Source organism: Gobio gobio (genome assembly GCF_949357685.1).
Source record: "Gobio gobio genome assembly, chromosome: 7".
NCBI classification, from domain to species: Eukaryota; Metazoa; Chordata; class Actinopteri; order Cypriniformes; family Gobionidae; genus Gobio; species Gobio gobio.
This window is the reverse complement of record NC_137103.1, coordinates 47491651-47514686: the sequence shown is the minus strand read 5'-3', so window position 1 is coordinate 47514686 and position 23036 is coordinate 47491651. Positions and strand designations below refer to the sequence as shown.

At 38.1% G+C, this 23036-nt stretch overlaps 2 protein-coding genes across 7 annotated transcripts in view; one reads left to right on the top strand and one right to left on the bottom strand.

Moving 5' to 3' along the window:
* The window catches only part of pde1a (phosphodiesterase 1A, calmodulin-dependent), a 96301-nt gene extending 88884 nt beyond the window's left edge, over positions 1 to 7417 (top strand). For all 4 annotated transcript variants that reach the window (XM_079822524.1, XM_079822525.1, XM_079822527.1 and 1 more), the window contains 5 exons: positions 96 to 216; positions 2424 to 2505; positions 3342 to 3456; positions 3542 to 3729; positions 5905 to 7417. In XM_079822524.1, the coding sequence (XP_079678650.1) occupies positions 96 to 216; positions 2424 to 2505; positions 3342 to 3456; positions 3542 to 3729; positions 5905 to 6173 (775 nt within the window). In that variant the 3' untranslated portion in view covers positions 6174 to 7417. The remainder of the gene's footprint in view (positions 1 to 95; positions 217 to 2423; positions 2506 to 3341; positions 3457 to 3541; positions 3730 to 5904) is intronic.
* A 1394-nt stretch (positions 7418 to 8811) lies between these two features.
* Positions 8812 to 23036, bottom strand: part of ppp1r1c (protein phosphatase 1, regulatory (inhibitor) subunit 1C) — a 40615-nt gene continuing 26390 nt past the window's right edge. The window contains exons 5-7 of one of the 3 annotated variants that reach the window (XR_013816935.1): positions 15099 to 15254; positions 10787 to 11585; positions 8848 to 10098 (exon numbers count right to left, since the gene is read on the bottom strand). Coding sequence is in view for 2 of the 3 variants with exons in the window: in XM_079822529.1 (XP_079678655.1) it covers positions 16672 to 16739; positions 17453 to 17656 (272 nt within the window). In the remaining variant the exon portion in view is untranslated. Of the gene's footprint in view, positions 11586 to 15098; positions 15255 to 16273; positions 16740 to 17452; positions 17657 to 23036 lie in introns of those variants that run through there. The other 2 variants (XM_079822530.1, XM_079822529.1) reach the window with 2 other exon arrangements.

The window sequence follows — 23036 nt, the reverse complement described above, 5'->3', positions numbered from 1 at the left end:
AGTGTGATTGTGTAAGTTATGGATTCATAATTTGTTTACAAACTTTCTATCTTTGTATCTGACTGATGAAGTTGTGATGAATGTGTGTCTATCAGAATAGACAAGGCTAAAGTGCTGTCGCTGATGCTACATGCGGCTGATATCAGCCACCCCGCTAAGGGCTGGAAGCTGCACTACCGCTGGACTCAAGCCCTTATGGAGGAGTTCTTCAGACAGGTACACACATCTCAATTTTTGTCTCCAATAACACAAGCAGAACTCTCATACACACACTTACTACAGACACAAACATTATCTGGGTGAATTGCAAGAGAAAGATGGAATCCATCAAAGAGCTTATGCACATGATGACCAAAAAATGTGGTATGTATAGTAGGTAATAAAAATGCTAAAAAATATTTTTGAATTTAACATACACCTACCAGCAGTGTTGGGGATAGTTACTTTGAAAAGTAATGCATTACAATATTGTATTACTCCCTTAAAAAGTAACTAATTGCATGACTTAGTTGCGTTACTTTTGCTTTACTTTTTCTCACCTGGGCTGGGCTCGTTTGTTTTTTCAGTTTTTTATAACATAAAAGTTCTGTAAATGTAACGACCCTTTCACACCAAAATGAAATAATAAGCCTCAAACTGAGGTAAAATGGCAAATTCACGCATGTACAGTAGAGGGCGCAGCTCAAACAAACCTTTCAGCTGTGCTGCCATTCTGGTTAATGGAAGAATATGATGCAGGAGAAAAAAGTTTAACACTTACTTCACCAATAAAAACTAAAAATCGAAAGTAATTTTTGCTCATAGTTTAACTGAATTGTCGAAGGTCATTAGCAAGACATTGGTCAATAAAGTGAGATTAAATGCATTAAAAATATATATTTTTATTTAATATTTAATTATTGGATGTTTGCATAATATTCTGATTTTGCATTTGACTGATTTTTAGGAATGCTGAATCTTTTTTGTAAAAGTGAGACTAGTAAAGGCTTATATTTAGTCTGGAGAACTACAATAACCTGTTCAACGCCTCTGAACTCTTGATTTTTCACAACATGGGGACAGGAGGCCAGGCTAATGATGCAAGAGGGGTATCAATTTTTGGATCTTGTACTGACAATCCAAGAGTGAAAATGCACAAAAAAAATTCCCTTTCTTTCTTTCTTTTTTTGGGGAGGGCCGGGCAGTGTATACAAAAAAAAAAAGATTTTTTTGAAGTTATAGACAAGTAGAAATATGTTCAGTCTTTCTACTTCATAATTGCATGTTTAATTCAATATATTGCTGTTTCTTTGTAATTATTTGTGAAATGTACTTACAATTTCTGAGTGAAAATTGTTTCAAAGTAAATACTACACCATTTTATATATACAGTGAGGAAAATAAGCATTTGAAGAAGAATGATGAGTACCATCCCAAGAACACCATCCCTACTGTGAAGCATGGGGGTGGTAGCATCATACTTTGGAGGTGTTTTTCTGCACATGGGACAGGGCAACTGCACTGTATTAAGGAGAGGATGACCGGGGCCATGTATTGCGAGATTTTGGGGAACAACCTCCTTCAGTCAGTTAGAGCATTGAAGATGGGTCGAGGCTGGGTCTTCCAACATGACAATGACCCAAAGCACACAGCCAAGATAACCAAGGAGTGGCTCTGTAAGAAGCATATCAAGGTTCTGGCGTGGCCTAGCCAGTCTCCAGACCTAAACCCAATAGAGAATCTTTGGAGGGAGCTCAAACTCCGTGTTTCTCAGCGACAGGCCAGAAACCTGACTGATCTAGAGAAGATCTGTGTGGAGGAGTGGGCCAAAATCCCTTCTGCAGTGTGTGCAAACCTGGTGTAATTGCAAACAAAGGCAAAGATTATGTCTCTCACAGTGGACATGCACCTACGATGACAATTTCAGACCCCTCCATGATTTCTAAGTGGGAGAACTTGCAAAATAGCAGGGTGTTCAAATACTTATTTTCCTCACTATATAGAGATAGAGATAGAGATAGAGATAGAGATAGAGATAGAGATAGAGATAGAGATAGAGATAGAGATAGAGATAGAGATAGAGAGAGAGAGAGAGAGAGAGAGAGAGATAGAGAGAGAGATAGAGAGAGAGAGAGAATTTCGAGAACCCGAAAAATCGAATCAGATAAGCAAAAAAAATATATATATATATAAATGTGTATATATGTATTTATAATGAGTAATGACCAAGCAAAGTTACAGTCTAACTTAACAACCAGGATCTGTTTGTACTGTGAGTTTGTTTTGGAAGTTGCACTCAAAATCATGTTGGCTCAGAAATCACGGGTACATGATGTCTCTGTCTGCTTGGCTTCTCAAGAACAAAGAGGGAAGAGCAAAGTTTTATTAGTCTATTCACATGGTTTTATTAAACCATGTCAGTAATTCTTTTATCATCTCTGCAGGGTGACAAGGAGGCAGAACTAGGGCTGCCATTCTCTCCACTTTGTGACCGGAAAGCCACCATGATTGCCCAGTCTCAGATAGGTAGAACTAACACACGTATACACACGTGATCTTTGATAGCCAAGGCCATGTTTGGAACCGCACTCCCATACTACTTCTGTAATTTTGCAATACACACTGTAGGATGTATGCTTGCTTACATGGCAGATTGTATGTATGGAATACACAAACGGCTACATTTGCCAAAAGAAGCACACTGCATGAAATACTGTATCCAACAATGCAATGTGCTCAACTTGACCTTCTATTTTCAAGGTTGATGAACTAGAAGCAATATAAAAAAATGTTGCATCTTAATATTTTTCAGAACTTTAACCTTTAAATCCACAACTAAATAAATTTGACTAGTAATAGTCACAATGGACCCACTGTTTTACATAAAATGTTCCTGTTGTGTATGATTTGTATATATTTTGTTTAGATTTGTTTAGTTTAAGTATATATAATTTATACTTTTCAGGATAACTAACAATAAATAAATGGCAAGATGATAATGGCACCACTCATGAACATCCATGTATTATATGAAAAATGTGCATATTTGTGCTAAGTATATATAATATGGTAGAAATATTATAGTATGAGAGAATAGTTTCATAGAACAATGTTACTATGCTGTTATGAACACATCCACACAGTCATGCTCAGCTCTTTACTGCCATCAAGAGGCTGCTGAGACAATAACATGCTCTCTTGTAATGTTTAATGGAGCTCATAAAATAAATGTGGGTTGATTTAATGACACAATAACTACAGGCGCCTTGATTGAATCAAAAGCCATTATTGCTAATGAGTTTCTAGCTGGTTAAATGAATGACAGAGGTTTCTAAACAAACAACATTGTTTTTCCTCCAAAGGGTTCATCGATTTTATCGTCGAACCCACGTTCTCTGTTCTGGTCGACACCACAGAGAAGATTATTAGTCCTCTCATAGAGGAAGCTGTAAAATCTGGGGGTGTCCGCAGGTCAAGGTGAGGTGACGGTCACATGTTCATCATGATAAAGCTGTTTGATTCAGGGATGATAATCTGTCTGTAATCTGCTCGTGTGGTGCAGTTTGACGGTTCGGGGCTCGGCCACGGTGGTGGAGTCGGTACAGAGACACAGCGGTCGGGGTTCGAATGAAGAGCAAGGAGGTGTTACAGACTACTCTCTGGGCGGCATCGACCTGAAACATGTCCGAAACCTGCTTTCTGAGATCATCCAGAACAACAAGGAGCGCTGGAAAGAGCTGTCTGTTCAAGGTGTGCACGCATCTGTTTGTGTTTCTTTACAGTCAACATGCACTCTCAGAATAATGGTTCAATGAGGTTCCATATAGAATTCTATGGTTCTTGATTTTTATGCCAAAAAGTTTATATATCAGGAAAAATGCCTTAAATGATTGCATAATACTTTCACGTTTAACAGGTTATTTAAATGTTTTCTAGTGATAAAGTACGTTTTTTGAGCTGCTTAATTCATATAATGTAATTAAAATTAAGAATGAATTAAATTGGATTTAAATATAATCAATAAAATGATGTGAACCGCTAAAAGGTTCTATATATGAATACCTGACACATAAGCCTTTAAGGTTCCATTTAGAAAACTTTCTTTTGTGTTATTAATAATAATTATTAATACTAATATTAATACAATAATTAGGGGCCAAGCACCGAAGGTGCTATTGTAATCGTTGGTGTTATTCTTCTTCTTCTTTTACTTCTTCTTCTTCTGCTCATGAGTCTATGGCAGCCCATAGAACTGCTTGCTGGAAAGTTATGAAATTTGGCACACAGATACAGGACAGTCTGAACTGTTACTATAGCAAATTTGGAGTCTCTAACTCAATCCCTCTAGTGCCAACACCTGTCCAAAGTTGCACTTAACTTAATAACTTAATAACTTTAAAAACAAAATATTTTTTTCCTCTGATTCCGTGGCTCGTGCCGATTCGATTGAACCCTATGATGTCATTTTCGGTAGTGGCAATTTTCCCGCCCCATTTTTTTTTTTTTTGGAACTCCTCCAAGAAGGTTTATCCGATTTGCACAAAAACTCTTATTAAGTATTTTTTAATAGTGCGCAACATAATTTTACGTATGCGAAAATAGACAAGGCTGTATCATTTTTTTATTTTGCAGTAAAATGCTGTATTTCATGAATGCATTAGCGTATTGTTACGAAACTCGGTATGAGTCATCTGCACGGTGCCCTGAAGGAACCTGAGAAGTTTCGAGCCAGCGCCACTTAATGGTAAAATCAAATATTCACATGCTTATAATTGTGGAATTGGTTGACTTATTTTCACGGGAGTCACATCCTTAGATTCCTGAATCCTTTTCAAGTCCAACGGTACCAAACATGCTAGGTTTTGCCTTATGGTTTGTTCAACCAAAACTTTTTTGTTTGTTTAAGCCAAATGTCAAAATTTTGATAGTGAGGGGCAAAAATATTTAATCAGTCGGATGTGTTTTTTTTTTATATGCTATAACTCCTAATCAAAATTAGATATTTTCACAAAATTTGAAACTCGTATGTATGGGGGCACTCGGAGGACACACACAAAAAAGTGGTAGGACTGCACCACCAAGCTATATATATAGAGAGAGAGAGCCTGTATATATGGCGCTATAATTAAACAAAACATGAAAATGGCTCTATACAACTCAATGTATTTATGTGGGTTTTAAACAATTTAAACAATTTTAAGCAAAAATGTTGAATTAAATACTCATTTTTGCTGTTGGTCTTCTGCTTGTTGCCTTGTTTGCTTCTGTTGTGCTTGGCCCCGATTATTGCTGCTTGCAGCTATATTTGTTATTGTTGTTGTTTTAGAATAATAGTTAAGTTATAAAAATTGTTATGCTGTGACCAAAGGTTAAAAAGTCTATTATTAATGTATAAATACATTATTGTAAAAAAATATTTTCTAAAATTGTAAAAATCCTTTATGCATTTCCTTCCATTATCCATGCCAACTCATTAAAAAAAAATCATATACATTTTTAGGTTATTAAAGAAATTAATGTTCCTGTCTAAAAATCAATGTTCAAGCATGTGCCTTTAGATGAATGCTTTTTAAAATCATGAAAACCATAAATGTATTCAAGCACGTCTAAACATTTGACTTGTGGTGTTTAAGTAACAAAAGAAACAAACATATAGTAGTACAAATTTGACAGATGGTTATCAAAATAATATATATTTAATTCAGTTACACTATGGTGTAAATGTGTATGGGTAAAACTCTCATAGACTTTGACTTTATATCTCAGTTGACATGACAGGACTCAGAACTTGTCAATATGCCACAAATGCTTGAGCTTAACCTCTATTGAATTTAATTCACCTCTATTGATAACACAGCTCTTCTTCACAGCGCTTGGGGATAATATAGTATCCCAGATCTGATCTCACTTCCTGTCTCTTCCCAGAGTTGGCCAATAAGCAACACGAGAGAATGTCCGACCTGGAAGAGGAGTCCATGAGGAACACACAAGTCACACTGTCCCGCAGCAGTCCAGCCAGAGGGAGCCTCGACTCCGAGTCAAAGTCCCTGAACGAAATTAACAACACGGACTCGACTCACTCTTCCCAGGACTCTCTGGACCAGAGTTTTCAGTCCCCTTTGGAGGGACCGGGCGACGGTTCGTCAGAGGAACACAGCTCAGAAACTCTGCCTTGGAACGGTAAAAGCGCCTGATGTCACACGAATGGTACGGAGCCTGAATGTTTTGAATCAGAAACAGGATGATGTACATAGCATTGTCCTCATTGTATTTTAATGCTATTATACTCTCGGGCTCGGAGGGCTAATTGTGCAGACGGACGCACGGAATGTCCACGGAGCGACTCCTAGAGACGGTAGTGTGCAATGTTGTCATGGCGACTGTGTTATTGTTGGAGACAGACCTCTATCATCCCTTGAGGAGGATTTAGCGAGTCCCTGAAACGCAACCTATTTGCTTCCCGGGCTTTTTCCTGTTTGTTCAATTAGGAGTTTTTTTTGTATTTTTTTTTCTTTTCTTTGTTTGTTTGTAGACTGTGTCGTTATTTATTAAAGATTACGCAGCTACACTTTGCACCACAATTAGTTTCCGTATTTGATTCTCGATGCGGTCATGCTTACCAGCTCTTTGCGGCACATTAGGTCAGAACGAATGGAATATTTGACTTCATTCTGGCATGACGTGTCCCTATTTTCCCTTCAAATTATTATTATTGTAGCATGACACGTATAGTATGTGCAGCTGTAAAATTTTAGTAGAACATGCCGCCTATGAAATCATGAGCCAATTTTTACCTAACAGTAGAGGTACATGTCCTTAAGGGGGCGATATTTCATTTTAATAAACAACATGATGTCCCTTCAATGAACAGAACTATGTCCCTTTAAATCCATACAGTATTTTAGTATAGTACATGGCATTGTCTAAATAAATGTTGCATACACTTGGCTGTGTTCGGAATGGAATACTAACTTACTATTCACTGAATACTGTGAGGTATGTGCTGTTTAAAATAGTGAAACCATGCATTTTTATAACAATAAACATGTAAAAGAGTAATATGCTCTATTTTGCATTCAAAATCTAGTTTTGTGTAAAAAAAATAAAAATAATAGTGCATCCCTTTCGTAACACTGGAAATGAAGGGATCAAATTAAGCACATTGCATTTGGTATACATTATTCAGTGTATACTGCACATTAGATGTAGATCATTTGGGAATTCATGCATACTGTGCCCTGTTTAAATGCTACACTAGATACTACAGACACTGTAAGAGTAGTATGCTTTTCTGAACACAGCCATTGTGCATTACACTGAATCTCAGAACATGCTAAACAACATATGCTACCAAATCACTGTATCATGTTTTATAATGTTTATGTGAAAATACTGATACATATTTTGCATTATATATGACATAAATGGCAGAAAACAAGATTTTTGTCATCTGTATCTTATTTCAGGGCTGAGGTTATGGGATGCTGTAACACTTGCTGTCGTCACCTTCACACACAGAGGTTGAAAGCACATTTGAGCTCAGGGTTAGTAAATTGTACAAAGTAAGTTTATTAAACAGAAAAGCATCAAAAAAGAAGACTGCATCTTACTTATCAGTCAGGAATGACAGAAAAACCTGTAGAATATCTGTTAAAATTTTAACTTAAAAATTGTTTTTTAAAGGAACATGTCACTATTTTTTAAAATAGGCTAATTTAAGAGTTAAACAGTTGAGTTTTACCGTTTTCGAATCCATTCAGCTGTTCTCTGGGTCTGGCGGTAGCACTTTTAGCATAGCTTAGCATAGAAATTGAATTTGATTAGACAGTTAGCATCTCGCTCAAAAAATAAAGAGTTTTAATATTTTTCCTATTTAAAACTTGACTTCTGTAGTTATATCGTGTACTAAGACCGACGGAAAATGAAAAGTTGCGCTTTTCTAGGCCGATATATAGGCTATATATCTATAGGCTAACTTCTGTCAACATAACCATGGAGACATTTGTGAGAGACGATTCAGAAGATATTTACTTTGGTGCATATCCTGAACTGTATCTATTTGAACTGGAATACACAGAAGATTAGGTCACGTTGGTTATGTTGACGGAAGTTAGCCTATTTTCAGGCGCTGTGTAATATCATTGCACCTGCTGCACCCATGGTACGGCAGCAAAGTTCCTTGATTATCACGCAGGAATGAGAGTATAGTTCCTAGCCATATCGGCCTAGAAAATCACAACTTTTCATTTTCCGTCGGTCTTAGTACACGATGTAACTACAGAAGAGACGAGTTTTAAATAGGAAAAATATCGAAACTCTTTGGTCATTTTTGGAGCGAGATGCTAACGGTCTAATCAGATTCAATGATCTATGCTAAGCTATGCTAAAAGTGCTACCGCCAGACCCGGAGATCGGCTGAATGGATTCGAAAACGGTAAAACTCAATGGTTTAACTCTAGGGGAGTTGGAAAATGAGCCTATTTTCAAAAATAGTGGCGTGTTCTTTTAAGGGTGAAGCTTTTACATGTATTCATTGGCATTATTTTCATTACAATTAAGCACATTTGTCCCCAAAGTATTATTACAATAATGCAAAAGAAAAATTGCATCCACACGATATATAGGCTATAAATCGTCCTTTCTGGATGGCATGATTCTTTTGCTTTAAAATTAAAACCATCATAAATTCAGTACAACAAATACCACTATAGAAACTGTACAGTACATTTGTAAAGTATAATATATCAATGTTTTGCTCTCATGAGAATTGTAGAGGGGAATTTTAATTGTCATGAAAATGTCATCATGCCAAAAAAAAAGCCATTCATTTTTATGCAACAATTAATTTATTTTTTCTTTGGATTTTTTATGGAGGAAATGTACCTAGACATTTCTTAGTTTTGTGAGATTAACCTATAACCTATAATTAAACTTTATAAATGTGCTACTGAAGTCAACAATGAGAGACTGAGACAGATGTTTTACATTTTGTAATTCATACAGTACATTTGTTGGAAATACTTGTTCAACAAATTTACTACAGATTTAATGTTTAAAAATATGAATAGGGTGCTGTTATCAAGCTCTAATTTGTTCAAACGCATTTACACACACACAAAAATTGCCCTGTTATAGTATAGAAACGACACGACATTATAACATTGATGAAGGCTGATTATTTTCTAGAAAGTAAAAAAAAATTGTGTGTGTTGCAAAATATCTAAAATAATCTACTAGCCATGTTAGCATCAGGGTTTGAAATTAACTTTTTCACTCACCGGCCAATTTGGCTTATACATTTTTAAGTTACCAGCCATTCAGACCTTCTACTAGCCAAAACAAATACATCAGAAATGAACCTGATTATCAAAATCACAGCTTAGACATAGATGTGTATTATTAAATCTGATTCTGAATCATGGTATCGCTTTCAGCTTCACGATAGTCAATCACTCTGTTTGCGGATACCATTCAATGAATTAAAATGGAAATAAAAACTAAATTCTCTGTAACTTCTCTTTTAAATGCCATATCAATAAAGACTCTAGGGCGCTTTTTGTCCTAAGGTCCTGGAGATGTGGCCTTCATGAGAACGGGTTGGAAAAAGTGGCCTCTTAATTGTCTACTATGACTTTGGCCGAGAGTCAAGCCAAGCTTATCACACACCAGTTGCGTCATTCTGTTCATGCGCTCTCGAGTTCAGGGCGGCAGTCCAAAACTGTGAATAATCACAATACAGACAGAAGTTCACTTTAAGAATGAACAAAGTGGCGTCAATGAGTTTGAATTAAGGTATTTGAGGAAAAACAGTACAAACGGAAAGAGATCTCTATTATTTCTCTAGGATATGAAGTATTTTTATTCAAGCCACAAAAACAAACCTGTAACTGAAAAATGCAGTACGGACATTTTCACGTTGTCATTGGAAAACTATGTGGAGTGACGCTGTGGTCGAGCGCTGTCGGTGTGTGTACGGTCATAGGAAACAATGTGTTCAAATTTTAAAGACGTATCGCTGCGCAGCTTTTCTCTGGCCTTGTTTACATCTCGTATTAAAATGCGTTTTGGCCTCAGTGTGCGACCCTCTTTACGCGCTGTTTTGCAGAGTTTAAAGGTGCACTATGTAACTTTTCCGTCCACTAGAGGTCGCCTGTTCAAAATAAAGCCGTAGTTTGATGACACCACGTTTGAGCGCAGAATCTTGGGACATGTGGTCTTCACCTCACAGCCGGTGGAAAAGAATCGGGATAGGACTCGGGCAGGAATCATGTTCATGGATGTGATTATTAACGTTACTGTAGTATGAAGAAGAGCAGGACTGTGTGTTGTGGAGCTGAGCAAGGCCGCTGGAGCGATTGTTAATCAGATGAACGCAACACACGCCTCGCGAGCAGCGGGACTTTTATTATGACACAGTAGCCACTTCCGCTTTTCCGGTCATGAGTATGAGGTAACGCAACTCTGTTTATCATATTAGATACATCTGAATGTGTTGAAAATGAAGTTATGACGTTACTCTGCGTTCGCTCGGCGGCTGCTATGACACTTGTGCACACTGCAGTGAGAGTAAAGCGTTTCTGCAAAAATAAAACCGGAAACCGAGGGTAACGCAGATATGACGCCATCGACAGGTGACTCCCTCACACGTCCCGGTTCCTTGGTTAAAATAGCAATTTCTCACGATTTACAAATAGTTGGAAACATTTGGGATATTGTAAGTACTCAACTGAACAAAATATATATCACTGGCCTAGTGGTTTTTGGATATTTTACTGCAACAATTTTACATAGTGCACCTTTAAAAGGCTCCTGATAGCGATGACATGTAAAGTGATAGAACATAATTTATGAATCATACCCCCCAAATTGGCTAGTGTGTGGATATGGGTTACCCGCCACAGTGGATTTTCACCCGCATTTGGTGGGTTTGTGGGTGTTAATTTCAAACCCTGGTTAGCATGTATCAAGCTTTAACTCCATGTATGATGCCCACATTACAGACACTCATGTCAGAGAGCCGTTGGGCTGTACAACAGCCGTGTGGGACTTCAGAGTCACGTCTGCATACAAAACAGCCATACAAAAATATTGCTTCTGTCAGAGAAAGATTCATCAATGCCTCAAGCTCTTCCACATGAGGTGATCAAAAATAACGAGGTAGGATGTGATTGGTTTCACATTCCTCCCCATGTATTGCTAAATCATCATCGTCGGAGCATCCGTTTTCTTACGCTTTCATATTACAACTCATTGTGAAATACAACAACATTAACGTTAATATGAAATAAAACACAATAATAAAAAGTCAACTACTAAAAATGAACTACTCAAAGTATTGGAGTGAAATTGCATGACTATAGGCCTATTCATTGTCAACATCTGCCAGATGAAAATTACTTTCAAACTATTTTAATCATTGGAAAAAAAAAAGTTACATGAAAACAAGTTTAAAACAACGGCTCCAAAAGGATATTATAAATGATGTCACTTCCTCGTGTCATTCAGACAGTTTTACTCTGTCTGACTGTCTTTCCGTTCTCCGCTGTTCTCCTCTTCCTCCTGGAAAAGTGAAGACGGGTCTGTTTGTTTTTTCAGCACCTTTACCCCTGTGGAAAGATTTGAGCAAGTGTCAGCTTTCACCTTTCCATAACAGGTGTGACCTTTAAACCATCCCACAACAGCTTACATACAGTATTCGAATCGTAGATCTGTCTGAACAACCCGATGTCAATCCCTTTTGTTCTCACACTATAGACTGACTATTAAAGGTCCCATGGCAGGTTTTTAAACATTAATATGAGTTCCCCTAGCCTGTATATAGTTCCCAAGTGGCTAGAAATTTTGATCAGTGTAAATCGAGTTCTGGGTGTCCTGCTCTGCCTTTGAGAAAATGAGAGCTCAGATGAGCCGATCTGGAATCTTCCCTGTATGCCGTCATACGGGGAACGGTTACCTCCCCTTCCTCTGCTTTGTCCGTCCAGAGAATTTGGAGAAAATGGATTCTGTTTATCAGTCGCGATGTCAGCACAAGCTTTACAAACAGACTTTTACCATATGGATTCGACAGCACCGCCACAAACAGTGAGTAACAGTGTTCATTGATGCCTGATCTGTGATCAGTGATTTCTGATGTGTAGCTAATCATTCAAGTTCACTCAGACTTTCTTTCTAAATCGTTTAATACTGTCAGTCCCACCGCTGGCCGTCTTGATGCCCTAAGCGTAATGCATCAGTGAATCAAGCCAGTGACTAAAACGATCAACTTCACATCGTTTCTGTTAGTAGCATGAAAATAATCCGTTATTTAAATTATTAAAATACAAATCAAAGAAAGCTCTCTTTATAATGTTCGGATCTGTCAATCACATGTCGCGAGTGTATCTGCACACTTGCCCAAACTGCCGTTATAATGAATGATGCTGTTACGCTGCACAAAGCTCTTCTGTATTCATGCCGATGTCGTGTTTGAAAAATAGCCTTTCATGTGATTGAAAAGATCTAAAAAATAATGCTATAATCAACACTTTGACGATTCGTTCATCTCGATGGCTGTGATGTTAAAAAAACGTAGTAAAAGGTATTCGAGCCGGGTTCCACATGTTACAAAGTTCGTAGAATAAGGAGGAAGAAGACAGAGTCGGCGTGACTGGGACTCGTGTTTATACAGAACTCTCAGATACAAACTAAATAAACTCGCGCTCTCAACAACTCGGTACAATAAAACTTTCTCAGCAATCTTTCTCCAGCTCTAAGGTCTCTCTGGTCCACGAGTGCCGTCCGTCTCTCTCTCTCTCTGGCAGCGCTTGCAGACCTCGCTAAACCATGCCCCCTCCGCCACATAATCTAATACTCATTTCAATTGCAAAGATGTCAGCCAATCACAACAGTGGGCGTTTTCACTGAAGTCTCACATCAGACACGCCCCTTGAAACAGAGCATTCAAGCCAGAGGGCTAATATCAGTAAAGAAAAAATACTTTTTATTTCTAAATTATGACATATTGTTAGTATGGTTTTTACATAAAAAAAAATAAGTGCCAAAATAACAAAATAATAAAAACAATCCATGCCATGGGACCTTTAAAGAGATAGTTTACTCCAAAATTTTAATTTTATGTTTATCTGCTTACCCCCAGGGCATCCAAGATATAGGTGACTTTGTTTCTTCAGTAGAACACAAATGAAGATTTTTAACTCCAACCATTGCAGTCTATCCGTCATATAATGCATGTGAATACACAGACAAATCCAAATTAAACCCAGCGCCTTGTGACAACACATTGATGTCTTAAGACACGAAACGATCGGTTTGTGCGAGAAACTGAACAGTATTTATATCATTTTTTACAATGTACACGATCTGGCATAGAGACATGGGCGTCGGAACCATTGTATGGTGGTAGGACAAGATCCACCTCTTTTTTAAGACCAATGATATTGGACCCACTCACTTTTATCGTCTCTAATTCATCAGCACATGTCTGTTTACCTAGCACTAACTGACAAACACTTATTATTAAACACGTTAGATGCTTTATTTTCACTTTTCTAATATTTTCTTCATTTTTATTGAAAATAAATCCCTTTCCGATCTGATATGTAATGGGAAAAGGGAGTAGAGCGAGTTCGGCAAAAGGCAGATTCGAATCTCAGGTCGTTTTACCTCAAAACTTAATGCCATGCGTCTTACACCTACACTATTACCGCTGTTAAAAAATCAGTGTTTTCCGTAATTTTGTCTGGCCCAACCAGACGTTTGTTAAACAAGGCGATATATTTGTACTTAATGTAAATGGCATCTACTCCAGTAAAAAAAATTCTGGGAGAGGACCCACCCACATTTTTTTTGCTTCCGACGACCATGTGTAGAGATTGGCGCGAGAGATCACTTCCGGCGCTTGTGTAACCTACGCCAGATCGTGTACATTGACCTCATTTACCGGAAGTGATCGTGCGCTGAAGGCTGTTGGACATAGTGGTGTATTAGTGGTAAAAAAATATATATATAAATGCTGTTCGGTTTCGTGTCTTAAGACATCAGTGTCGTCACGAGACGCAGGGTTTAATTTTGATTTGTCCGTGCGTGTTTTTTTTACTCTCATAGATTTTGCTACCATTCACATGCATTATACGACTGACAGACTGCAACGGTTGCAGTTAAAAATCTTCATTCACCTATATCTTGGATGCCCTGGGGATAAGCAGATAAAGATCTAATTTAAATTTTTGGGTGAACTATCTCTTTAACTTTAAAGGGGACCTATTATGCCTCCTTTTACAAGATGTAATATAAGTCTCAGGTGTCCCCAGGGTGTGTCTGAAGTTTCAGCTCAAAATACCCCACAGATCATTTATTATACCATGTTGTAAATGCACATTTTTGTGTGGAAATAACATGCTGTGTATCTTTAAATGCAAATGAGCTGCTGCTCCCCACCCTGCTTTCCAGAAGAGGGCGGAGTCTGTACAGCTCATGCCTCAGATACTCTGCCAAAAACTAACAAGGCATCTGTTTGGATTATCATCTCCATAACGGTCACACTCGTGTGACATTGCAGTTCTTCATCATCATGAAAGTTTATTATCTGCATGCGTTTTAAACCCATATCAGTCTAAACTTCTGATATACGGTTTTCTGAGTGCACACGCACAGAAAGCTGCGTGTCACGTGAGTATTAAACTAAGTTCTCTTTCACATCTTAATGTGCTTAAACTGTGCTCAAATACAGTGCTGTCAATACATAAATAATTGTCTGCTTTTGTGCTGTCAATATGTATGTTTCAGTGTATATGAAACCACACTTTATGTAAAAATACACACAAATCTCATGTGAAGTGACAATCGTATTCTGCTGCTTTGTAAATGTGGCATTGAATTTTCTTTTGGTCAAGCTTTAATTTTCTGAACACTCAGGTTAAAGTTCATATGCAAATGAGTGGAAGTAAACGGAACAAAAAATATTATGTAAACAGACATTACATAACCCTGAAATCTGATTGGTTGATAGCAATGCTGTTCCAGGACCAACAAATCAACATAATCTGCAAATTGCAGTAAAAGCTTTTCCTATATGTCCCATTTCCCCATGTCAGAATTATGTGCTTATGATCTGGTCCTACCAGGGACGAATGGTGGCTGGTGCTGGTACGGCGTGTCTTTGCGGCGCGGTGATAGGTCTCCGGGTTCCTCTGACAGTGTGTCCAGGTGTTTTTGAGAGAGCCTCGGAGGATGATGACTCTCCCTTTCATCTTGCTGGCTATCACTGTGCTCTCTACCTGCAGGACGAACACAGCATAAGTCCCAGCATGCAGCAGTCTCAGTGTGTCCTGACTTACCTCTTTAGATCCAGTTGACTAAAGACTAAAGTAGTTCAAAGTTTGATAGCGATCATCTCGATGCAATAGAATTAGGGGGTTACAATAAGCACCTTTCTTAAAGGTGATGCGTGTCATTTTTGAGCAAACAACTGCAGAAATATGAGTGGTAACTTTATTATCTACTTCACAGGGGAAAATTTCCAGTTGCTCAAGATTGTTTCAATAACATATATCAAGTCAGCAATCAAATCTCACAACTGCAGTATCACATTTTGAAGAGAGTGCAAATGGGCCCGCCCACTTTTTCAGAGGCGTTGGCTACGAGCTACGAGGTGAATCATAACATTACAAGCTTTTATTTAAAGCAAAAACGTATTTGAAAACCAATAAAAATACAAGGTACAAGACCGTGTACCTAACGGCATTAGTGAGGGAAAGAACTACAATCCCATGAATGATAAAAACGACGGAGAAATAGAAACCTACTCATTTAAAAATGTTAATTATACTGTATATAAAAGCAGTACGTGTTAAATGTAAGAGAGAGTAGGAAAACACGAGCTAAAGAGCTCTTTTGGTGCGTTTTGCTTGTTTTGACTCTAATTGGTGGATTTTCTGTACAGCATTATGGGTAATGTAGTTTTTCACCACAAATTCCAATGTTAAACACAATTATTATAAAAATAAGTTATGCACCATAGCCCTATTCTAAAGTAAAAAACAAAACAAAAAACAGATCACGCCTGCAATGCAGGATTTTCATTCATTCAATGGTCACCATATTGAATGATGTGATTTTTCCCCCCAGTTATTGTTCTTCTCTTTCTACACTATCTGCTACTGGTTTGCGCAGAAATGACATACTTCACCTTTAAGCCATTACATGTTTTGTAGTACAGCTTTCATTTATTCATCTGAGAATGAGACAGAATCAAAATGACAGTAACATTAGATAAACAGCGCTTACTCAATTATTTACATCATTCCTTGTTTTTTTATTTCAAGCTCCAAAAAATGTTTTATTTCATTGTTTCTACAAGTGAACCAATACCCATAAAGAAATTGTTACAACTTATCTGAAAGTGCCAAAATATGCGGCCCGCATTTCTGATGCCACAGATATACATATTGGAAATATTTCAAATGCCATTTTATCAAATAGAAAAACAAACAGGTCAGATCAATTCAGTACAGATTTCAAAGTGAAGAACAAGCATTACATTTCACACAGATAAAACTAAAGGAAGTGAACTTAGAAAGAGCTGAGAAAGTACAATGCATGTATTTTGAGAAAGCATGTCTTCTTATTCCAAAGAGTGGAGGGGACAGTAAATGTTTGGGACGGGTCTACGGTGTGCCAGGTACATTATTACGGCTATCGAGAGACAGATGAAGGACTGCTCAAGTTTTTCTGCTCACTTCCTGAGGTGTCTGCTGTGTCTCCTGCATATGAATATATAAAACAATGGATAATAATAATATTGAAAATAATAATAGAAAAAAGAATGAGAATTTTAAAAGAAAGTGGAGGAGAGACAGAGACAAAAAAAGTCTTGTCAGTAAAGTCCAGCAGATCTTCCGTCCAAGCAATCAGCTTTTCTACTACATGCTCGTGCACCAAGAGATTGTTCATGGAGGGTAAAAGCACTCACAATTAAGTAATAAAATCAATAAATAACAATAAATGTATCAATTTATTTTGTATTAACAAACGCATAATAAAAAAATAAAAGGTACCCATTTATTTTGCCGTGATACAATCAATAACGAATTTTGACAATCAAATATCTAATATGATTAAACGTACACATTTATTTTGTAATATTTCATAACGCAAATTAAAACATGTTTATCCACTTATACAAAACTACTGCATTTAAATAATTGAATAATAAAAGGCTAATTTCCTAATGGATGAATCACATACTTAACATACATACATAATTATTAATTACATTCAGTATAGTTTTTGAAAGTAGTTAACATCTTTAAGAATAATAACATTGAACTATTCTTTTTTTTAATGTATTTGTTAATTGTTAATTGGTTTCATTGTTTAATTTAGAGTACTTTAGTCCTCCATAATTATTTATGTATTTATTTATTTTACCCGGAGATTTAACCTTGTCCCTTCCCAGTTTTTGTTCTGGACTTACCCCCGGCCCCACTGCTGCCTGGCTGCCCCTCAGTACTGACATAAGGCTCATTGCCATTGGGCTCTGAGCTGTTGTGATTGGCCCACTGAGCTTGGTTGGCAAAATGCTGTGCTGTGATTGGACTGGGCGTGTCTGGGCTGTCAGAGAGCAACGCCTCCTGCTGCTCCTGCCTCTGAAAGTGCTGCTCCACCACCAGCTGCAGCTCTGCACTCAACACAGGACACACAGCACAGCGCCACACAGTGGACACAGGCTATCAGCACAGGCCTGCGAGGTGCGCAACATTGAGATTTCTGAACCCCATCCAAATGTAAGACATGAATCAAAGTACACTCAACGGTCGGCTATGAAATGGAAAATGAAAACGAGATGTATGCATGCTATGTATACCTCAAACCAAAAAGTTGTTTTAACTAAAAGGAGAGTGTTTATGCATTCAAAGTATATATATATATATAACTTTTTAAAACTACGCTTGTTTCATCAGTTGGGTGTTGGGCTGGGCAATATAGCAACAACAACAAAAAACTACACATAAAAACCTACACCAAGTGCAACATGTTCCTGGATCAACATCTTTGTTGATTCTGGAACAACATTCCAATAAACCAATCAGATTTGAGAGACAAATTTACAGGTTATATCAAGTTTAGGCTCACAACCAAGGATGCTTCTACATCAGGGTTATTCACTTCCCTCTGATTTTAGGAATAATTTATGGGTAGGGGTAGGGATATGGTTCAGATAAAATTTTCAGACAGGAATTCAGGATGAACAAAATAGGAGCAAAGTGTCTAACTCAGCAAAATCAGGACGTGCCTTCAGGAAATCTCATTAAAATGATCATAAAATTCACAATGTTGCTTCATTCTATATCACCAGTAAAATCAATGCAAATATGCAAAACAAAATCATATGAATACTCAATATATCACCCAGCCCAAGTTTTCATCAACAGCACAGTATCAGAATAGTGAGCTAATGCACTGTAAGCTGATAGCTCTCTCATGAAGCAGGTCTGAAAGCATCTTAAGAGCTTTCAGAAGGTTTCATCTGCAAACCTGATGATGATGCCTAATGCTTACACTACTCATTTACACAACATGCTCATCTAGAAAGACAATGACATCATTTACCAAAGTGTTAAAAATGGTTTAACAATATTTCCTTGTTTAAGACAGAATCTACCATAATCAAAAACATGAAAAAGCTAAATAAAAATCTAATCAAGCTACAAAACGACAAAAAACTAAATCAGGAATTCCCGAATAATAAACTACTGCTAACAACATAGAAGAACTATGATCTACATGGAGATAATAGAGCACAACAGTCGAGTTACAGAAGCAAAATCCCATTTATTTTCACCTTACGATTTTAATAATAACAAAAATATCTGTTTACAAAGATCTACCAGTAGCTTTGAAGTTGTTCAGTAAATTAAATATGAATAAGATTCCACAGAAGCCAGAAATCAATATGATTTCAACTGCATTTAAGAAAATTCCTGTTGAAGACTGACATACAAAATAGTATGTCATATATAATATATATATATAGAAATGTATGGAATGCACACATACACTATATTGCCAAAAGTATTGGGACACCCATCCAAATAATTGAATTCAGGTGTTCCAATCACTTCCATGGCCACAGGTGTATTAAATCAAGCACCTAGGCATGCAGACGCTTCTACAAACATGTGTGAAAGAATGGGTCGCTCTCAGGGGCTCAGTGAATTCAAGTGTGGTCCCGTGATAGGTTGCAACCTGTGCAATAAGTCCATTCGTGAAATTTCCTCACTACTAAATATTCCACAGTCAACTGTTAGTGGTATCATAACAAAGTAGAAGCAATTGGGAACAACAGCAACTCAGCCACGAAGTGTTAGGCCACGTAAAATCACAGAGAGGGGTCAGTGCATGCTGAGGCGCACAGTGCGCAGAAGTCGACCAACTTTCTGCTGAGTCAGTAGCTACAGACCTCCAAACTTTGTGTGGCCTTCAGATCAGCTCAGGAACAGTGCATAGAGAGCTTCATGGAATGGGTCTCCATTGCTGAGCAGCTGCATCCAAGCCTTACATCACCAAGTGCAATGCAAAGCATTGGATGCAGTGGTGTAAAGCACGCCACCATTGGACTCTAGAGCAGTGGAGACGTGTTCTCTGGAGTGACGAATCACGCTTCTCTGTCTGGGAATCCGATGGACGAGTCTGGATTTGGCGGTTGTCAGGAGAACGGTACTTGCCTGACTGTATTGTGTCAAGTGTCAAGTTTGGTGGAGGGGGGATTATGGTGTGGGGTTGTTTTTCAGGGGTTGGGCTTGGCCCCTTAGTTCCAGTGAAAGTAACTCTTAATGCTTCAGCATACCAAGACATTTTGGACAATTTCATGCTCCCAACTTTGTGGGAACAGTTTGGGGATGGCCCCTTCCGGTTCCAACATGACTGCGTGCCAGTGCACAAAGCCAGGTCCATAAAGACATGGAAGAGCGAGTTTGGTGTGGAGGATCTTGACTGGCCTGCACAGAGTCCTGACCTCAACCCGATAGAACACCTGCAAGGCAGGCCTTCTCGTCCAACATCAGTGCCTGACCTCACAAATGCGCTTCTGGAAGAATGGTCAAAAATTATCAAAAAGCCTTCCCAGAAGAGTTGAAGCTGTTATAGCTGCAAAGGGTGGGCCAACTCCATATTAAACCCTATGGTTTAAGAATGGGATGTCATTAAAGTTCATGTGCATGTAAAGGCAGGCGCCCCAAAACTTTTGGCAATAAAGTGTGTATATATGTATTTTTTTGTCATTTAAAAAAAAAGAATATATATATGCAATCAAGTCCTCTAAAAAATCTGCGCTACACTCAGCAGTTTTTTTCCTGGAAGGAGTTCAGCTCACCACAAATTGAGTTTGTTGCTATTAAAAACAATCTTCTCAAAACTTTTCACAATCGCTGGCTAAGGGACAGATAGATGATTTCTACTTACACAAATGAGGTTTTGACACCACTGAACCACGATTAGCCCACACCAGCACAGCGAGCAAACTTGGCCTCTCCGCAAATCAGATTGCTTTAGCTGTTTCTGCCCTGCACCGACCAAAAGGATGCTGAGTGTTCATTGAAAACTGCTCTGCCAGGCTGTCCATTTGAGGCCATCTCTCTAGAATGATGTATCTCTCTCCTCCCCCCACTTCAATCAATAGATCAAGCTAATGTGAATTTAGCACGTCCATGCCAGGAAATGGCCTTGTCCATGAGTCAGCGAGGCGGACTTTACCACTCTCCCTCCCCCATCTCATTGTCTTAAAACCTCTACTTTGTCACAAACGTGGCCCGGTGGGCAGTGCACCTGCTTCAGCATGTTGCATGGTGGCACTTATGTGAAGACAACGTGAGTTTGAATCCTGATGGGTCATTTTCTGCTCTTTACTGCCCCATTAATTGGGCAAGAAGAAAACATTAAAACAATGAAACACGGCCCAATTATGCAAGTGACATATCAGTAGAATAAACATACATCTTTTAGTTTTTCAAAGAAAGTGTTTGTTTTATTTGTCATATCATTTTAGATAACTGGTATCAATCTCAGACAGGTTTGTTAAATAGTTTGCCAGGTCTACTTAGGTAAATGGATTCCAGAGACACCGGCAGCTTCAAATACCTGTTTGCTGCTCAACAGTGGCTTTTTTTTATAGCTGTCCTTTAAATACAATTTTAATCACTTTTTTGACAGAAACTTTCCTTAATAAGCCTTTATCTGACCGAGTTCTCTTGTGCTGTAAATTACTCGCACATCTTATAATAGTTTGATAATCTCCATTAAATTTTCACACAATATTAATTGGTTTCATGCCTTTTGCATAATGTTGCAGCATTTCATGCTTTTCATCTTGAGAAAGATCTTCCTTCCTCCGCATATTGCACAAGAACAACATTTAACAAACCTGTAAGAGATTGATACCAGTTGTGTAAAAGTTTATATAGAAATAAACTAAACAAAAAAACAACTAAAATATGAATCTTTATTGTACTGAAATCCTACTGATAGCTCACTTGCATAATAATTTGAAGATTTGTAAATACTCCACCCCGAGCATTGTGCACTGATAAAAAGAGAAAAATAAAGATGACACATTTTCACTAGAGCAGACGCCCCTCAAGAAAAGAGAAACAGTGGCTGCATACATACTGCAAAGTTGAAGGACTAACAACCGCATTATCCAGAAATGTCACAATCTTCGATTCACAGTTGTTGGCTTACTTATGAAATACATAAACTCCACTAATAAATCATAAATAAAATTGGTATCACTTTACAATAATGATTCATTTGCTAACATTACATGTAGTGTGTAATAGAGCTGTTTGTGAATGTAAAAGGTCTGCAAAGTTTCAAAGATCAAAGTGCACGACAAATGGCGTTATTGTCTCCCAAAAGAAAGAACCGATTTTGAAAATTCCAGTCTTACTTCCTGCACAAACCTAGGTTTGAGACAAATTTGCATAATGCCTGTCTATAGTCTTCATGTCTACTTTGACCCTCAAACACTGTAGTTGCAGCTGAGGCCTGGAAGTGTTTGGTTCATGTTGTCGACATGTCATAATTAATCATAATAATAATAATTTGTTACATTCATATAGTACTTTTCTGGGTTCTCAAAGTGCTTTACATATAGAAGGGAGTTTACCAATGTGCAGCATCCACCTGCATGATGCGATGGCAGCCATATTACGCCAGAACCTCCACCACCCACCAGCTGATTGGTGGAGAGGAGACAGAATGATGAAGCCAATCAGTGTGTGTGTATATAAATATACACACACTCACCTAAAGGATTATTAGGAACACCATACTAATACTGTGTTTGACCCCCTTTCGCCTTCAGAACTGCCTTAATTCTACGTGGCATTGATTCAACAAGGTGCTCAAAGCATTATTTAGAAATGTTGGCCCATATTGATAGGATAGCATCTTGCAGTTGATGGAGATTTGTGGGATGCACATCCAGGGCACGAAGCTCCCGTTCCACCACATCCCAAAGATGCTCTATTGGGTTGAGATCTGGTGACTGTGGGGGCCATTTTAGTACCGTGAACTCATTGTCATGTTCAAGAAACCAATTTGAAATGATTCAAGCTTTGTGACATGGTGCATTATCCTGCTGGAAGTAGCCATCAGAGGATGGGTACTTGGTGGTCGTAAAGGGATGGACATGGTCAGAAACAATGCTCAGGTTGGCCGTGGCATTTAAAGGATGCCAAATTGGCACTAAGGGGCCTAAAGGGTGCCAAGAAAACACCCCCCACACCATTACACCACCACCACCAGCCTGCACAGTGGTAACAAGGCATGATGGATCCATGTTCTCATTCTGTTTACGCCAAATTCTGACTCTACCATCTGAATGTCTCAACAGAAATCGAGACTCATCAGACCAGGCAACATTTTTCCAGTCTTCAACTGTCCAATTTTGGTGAGCTTGTTCAAATTGTTGCCTCTTTTTCCTATTTGTAGTGGAGATGAGTGGTACCCGGTGGGGTCTTCTGCTGTTGTAGCCCATCCGCCTCAAGGTTGTGCGTGTT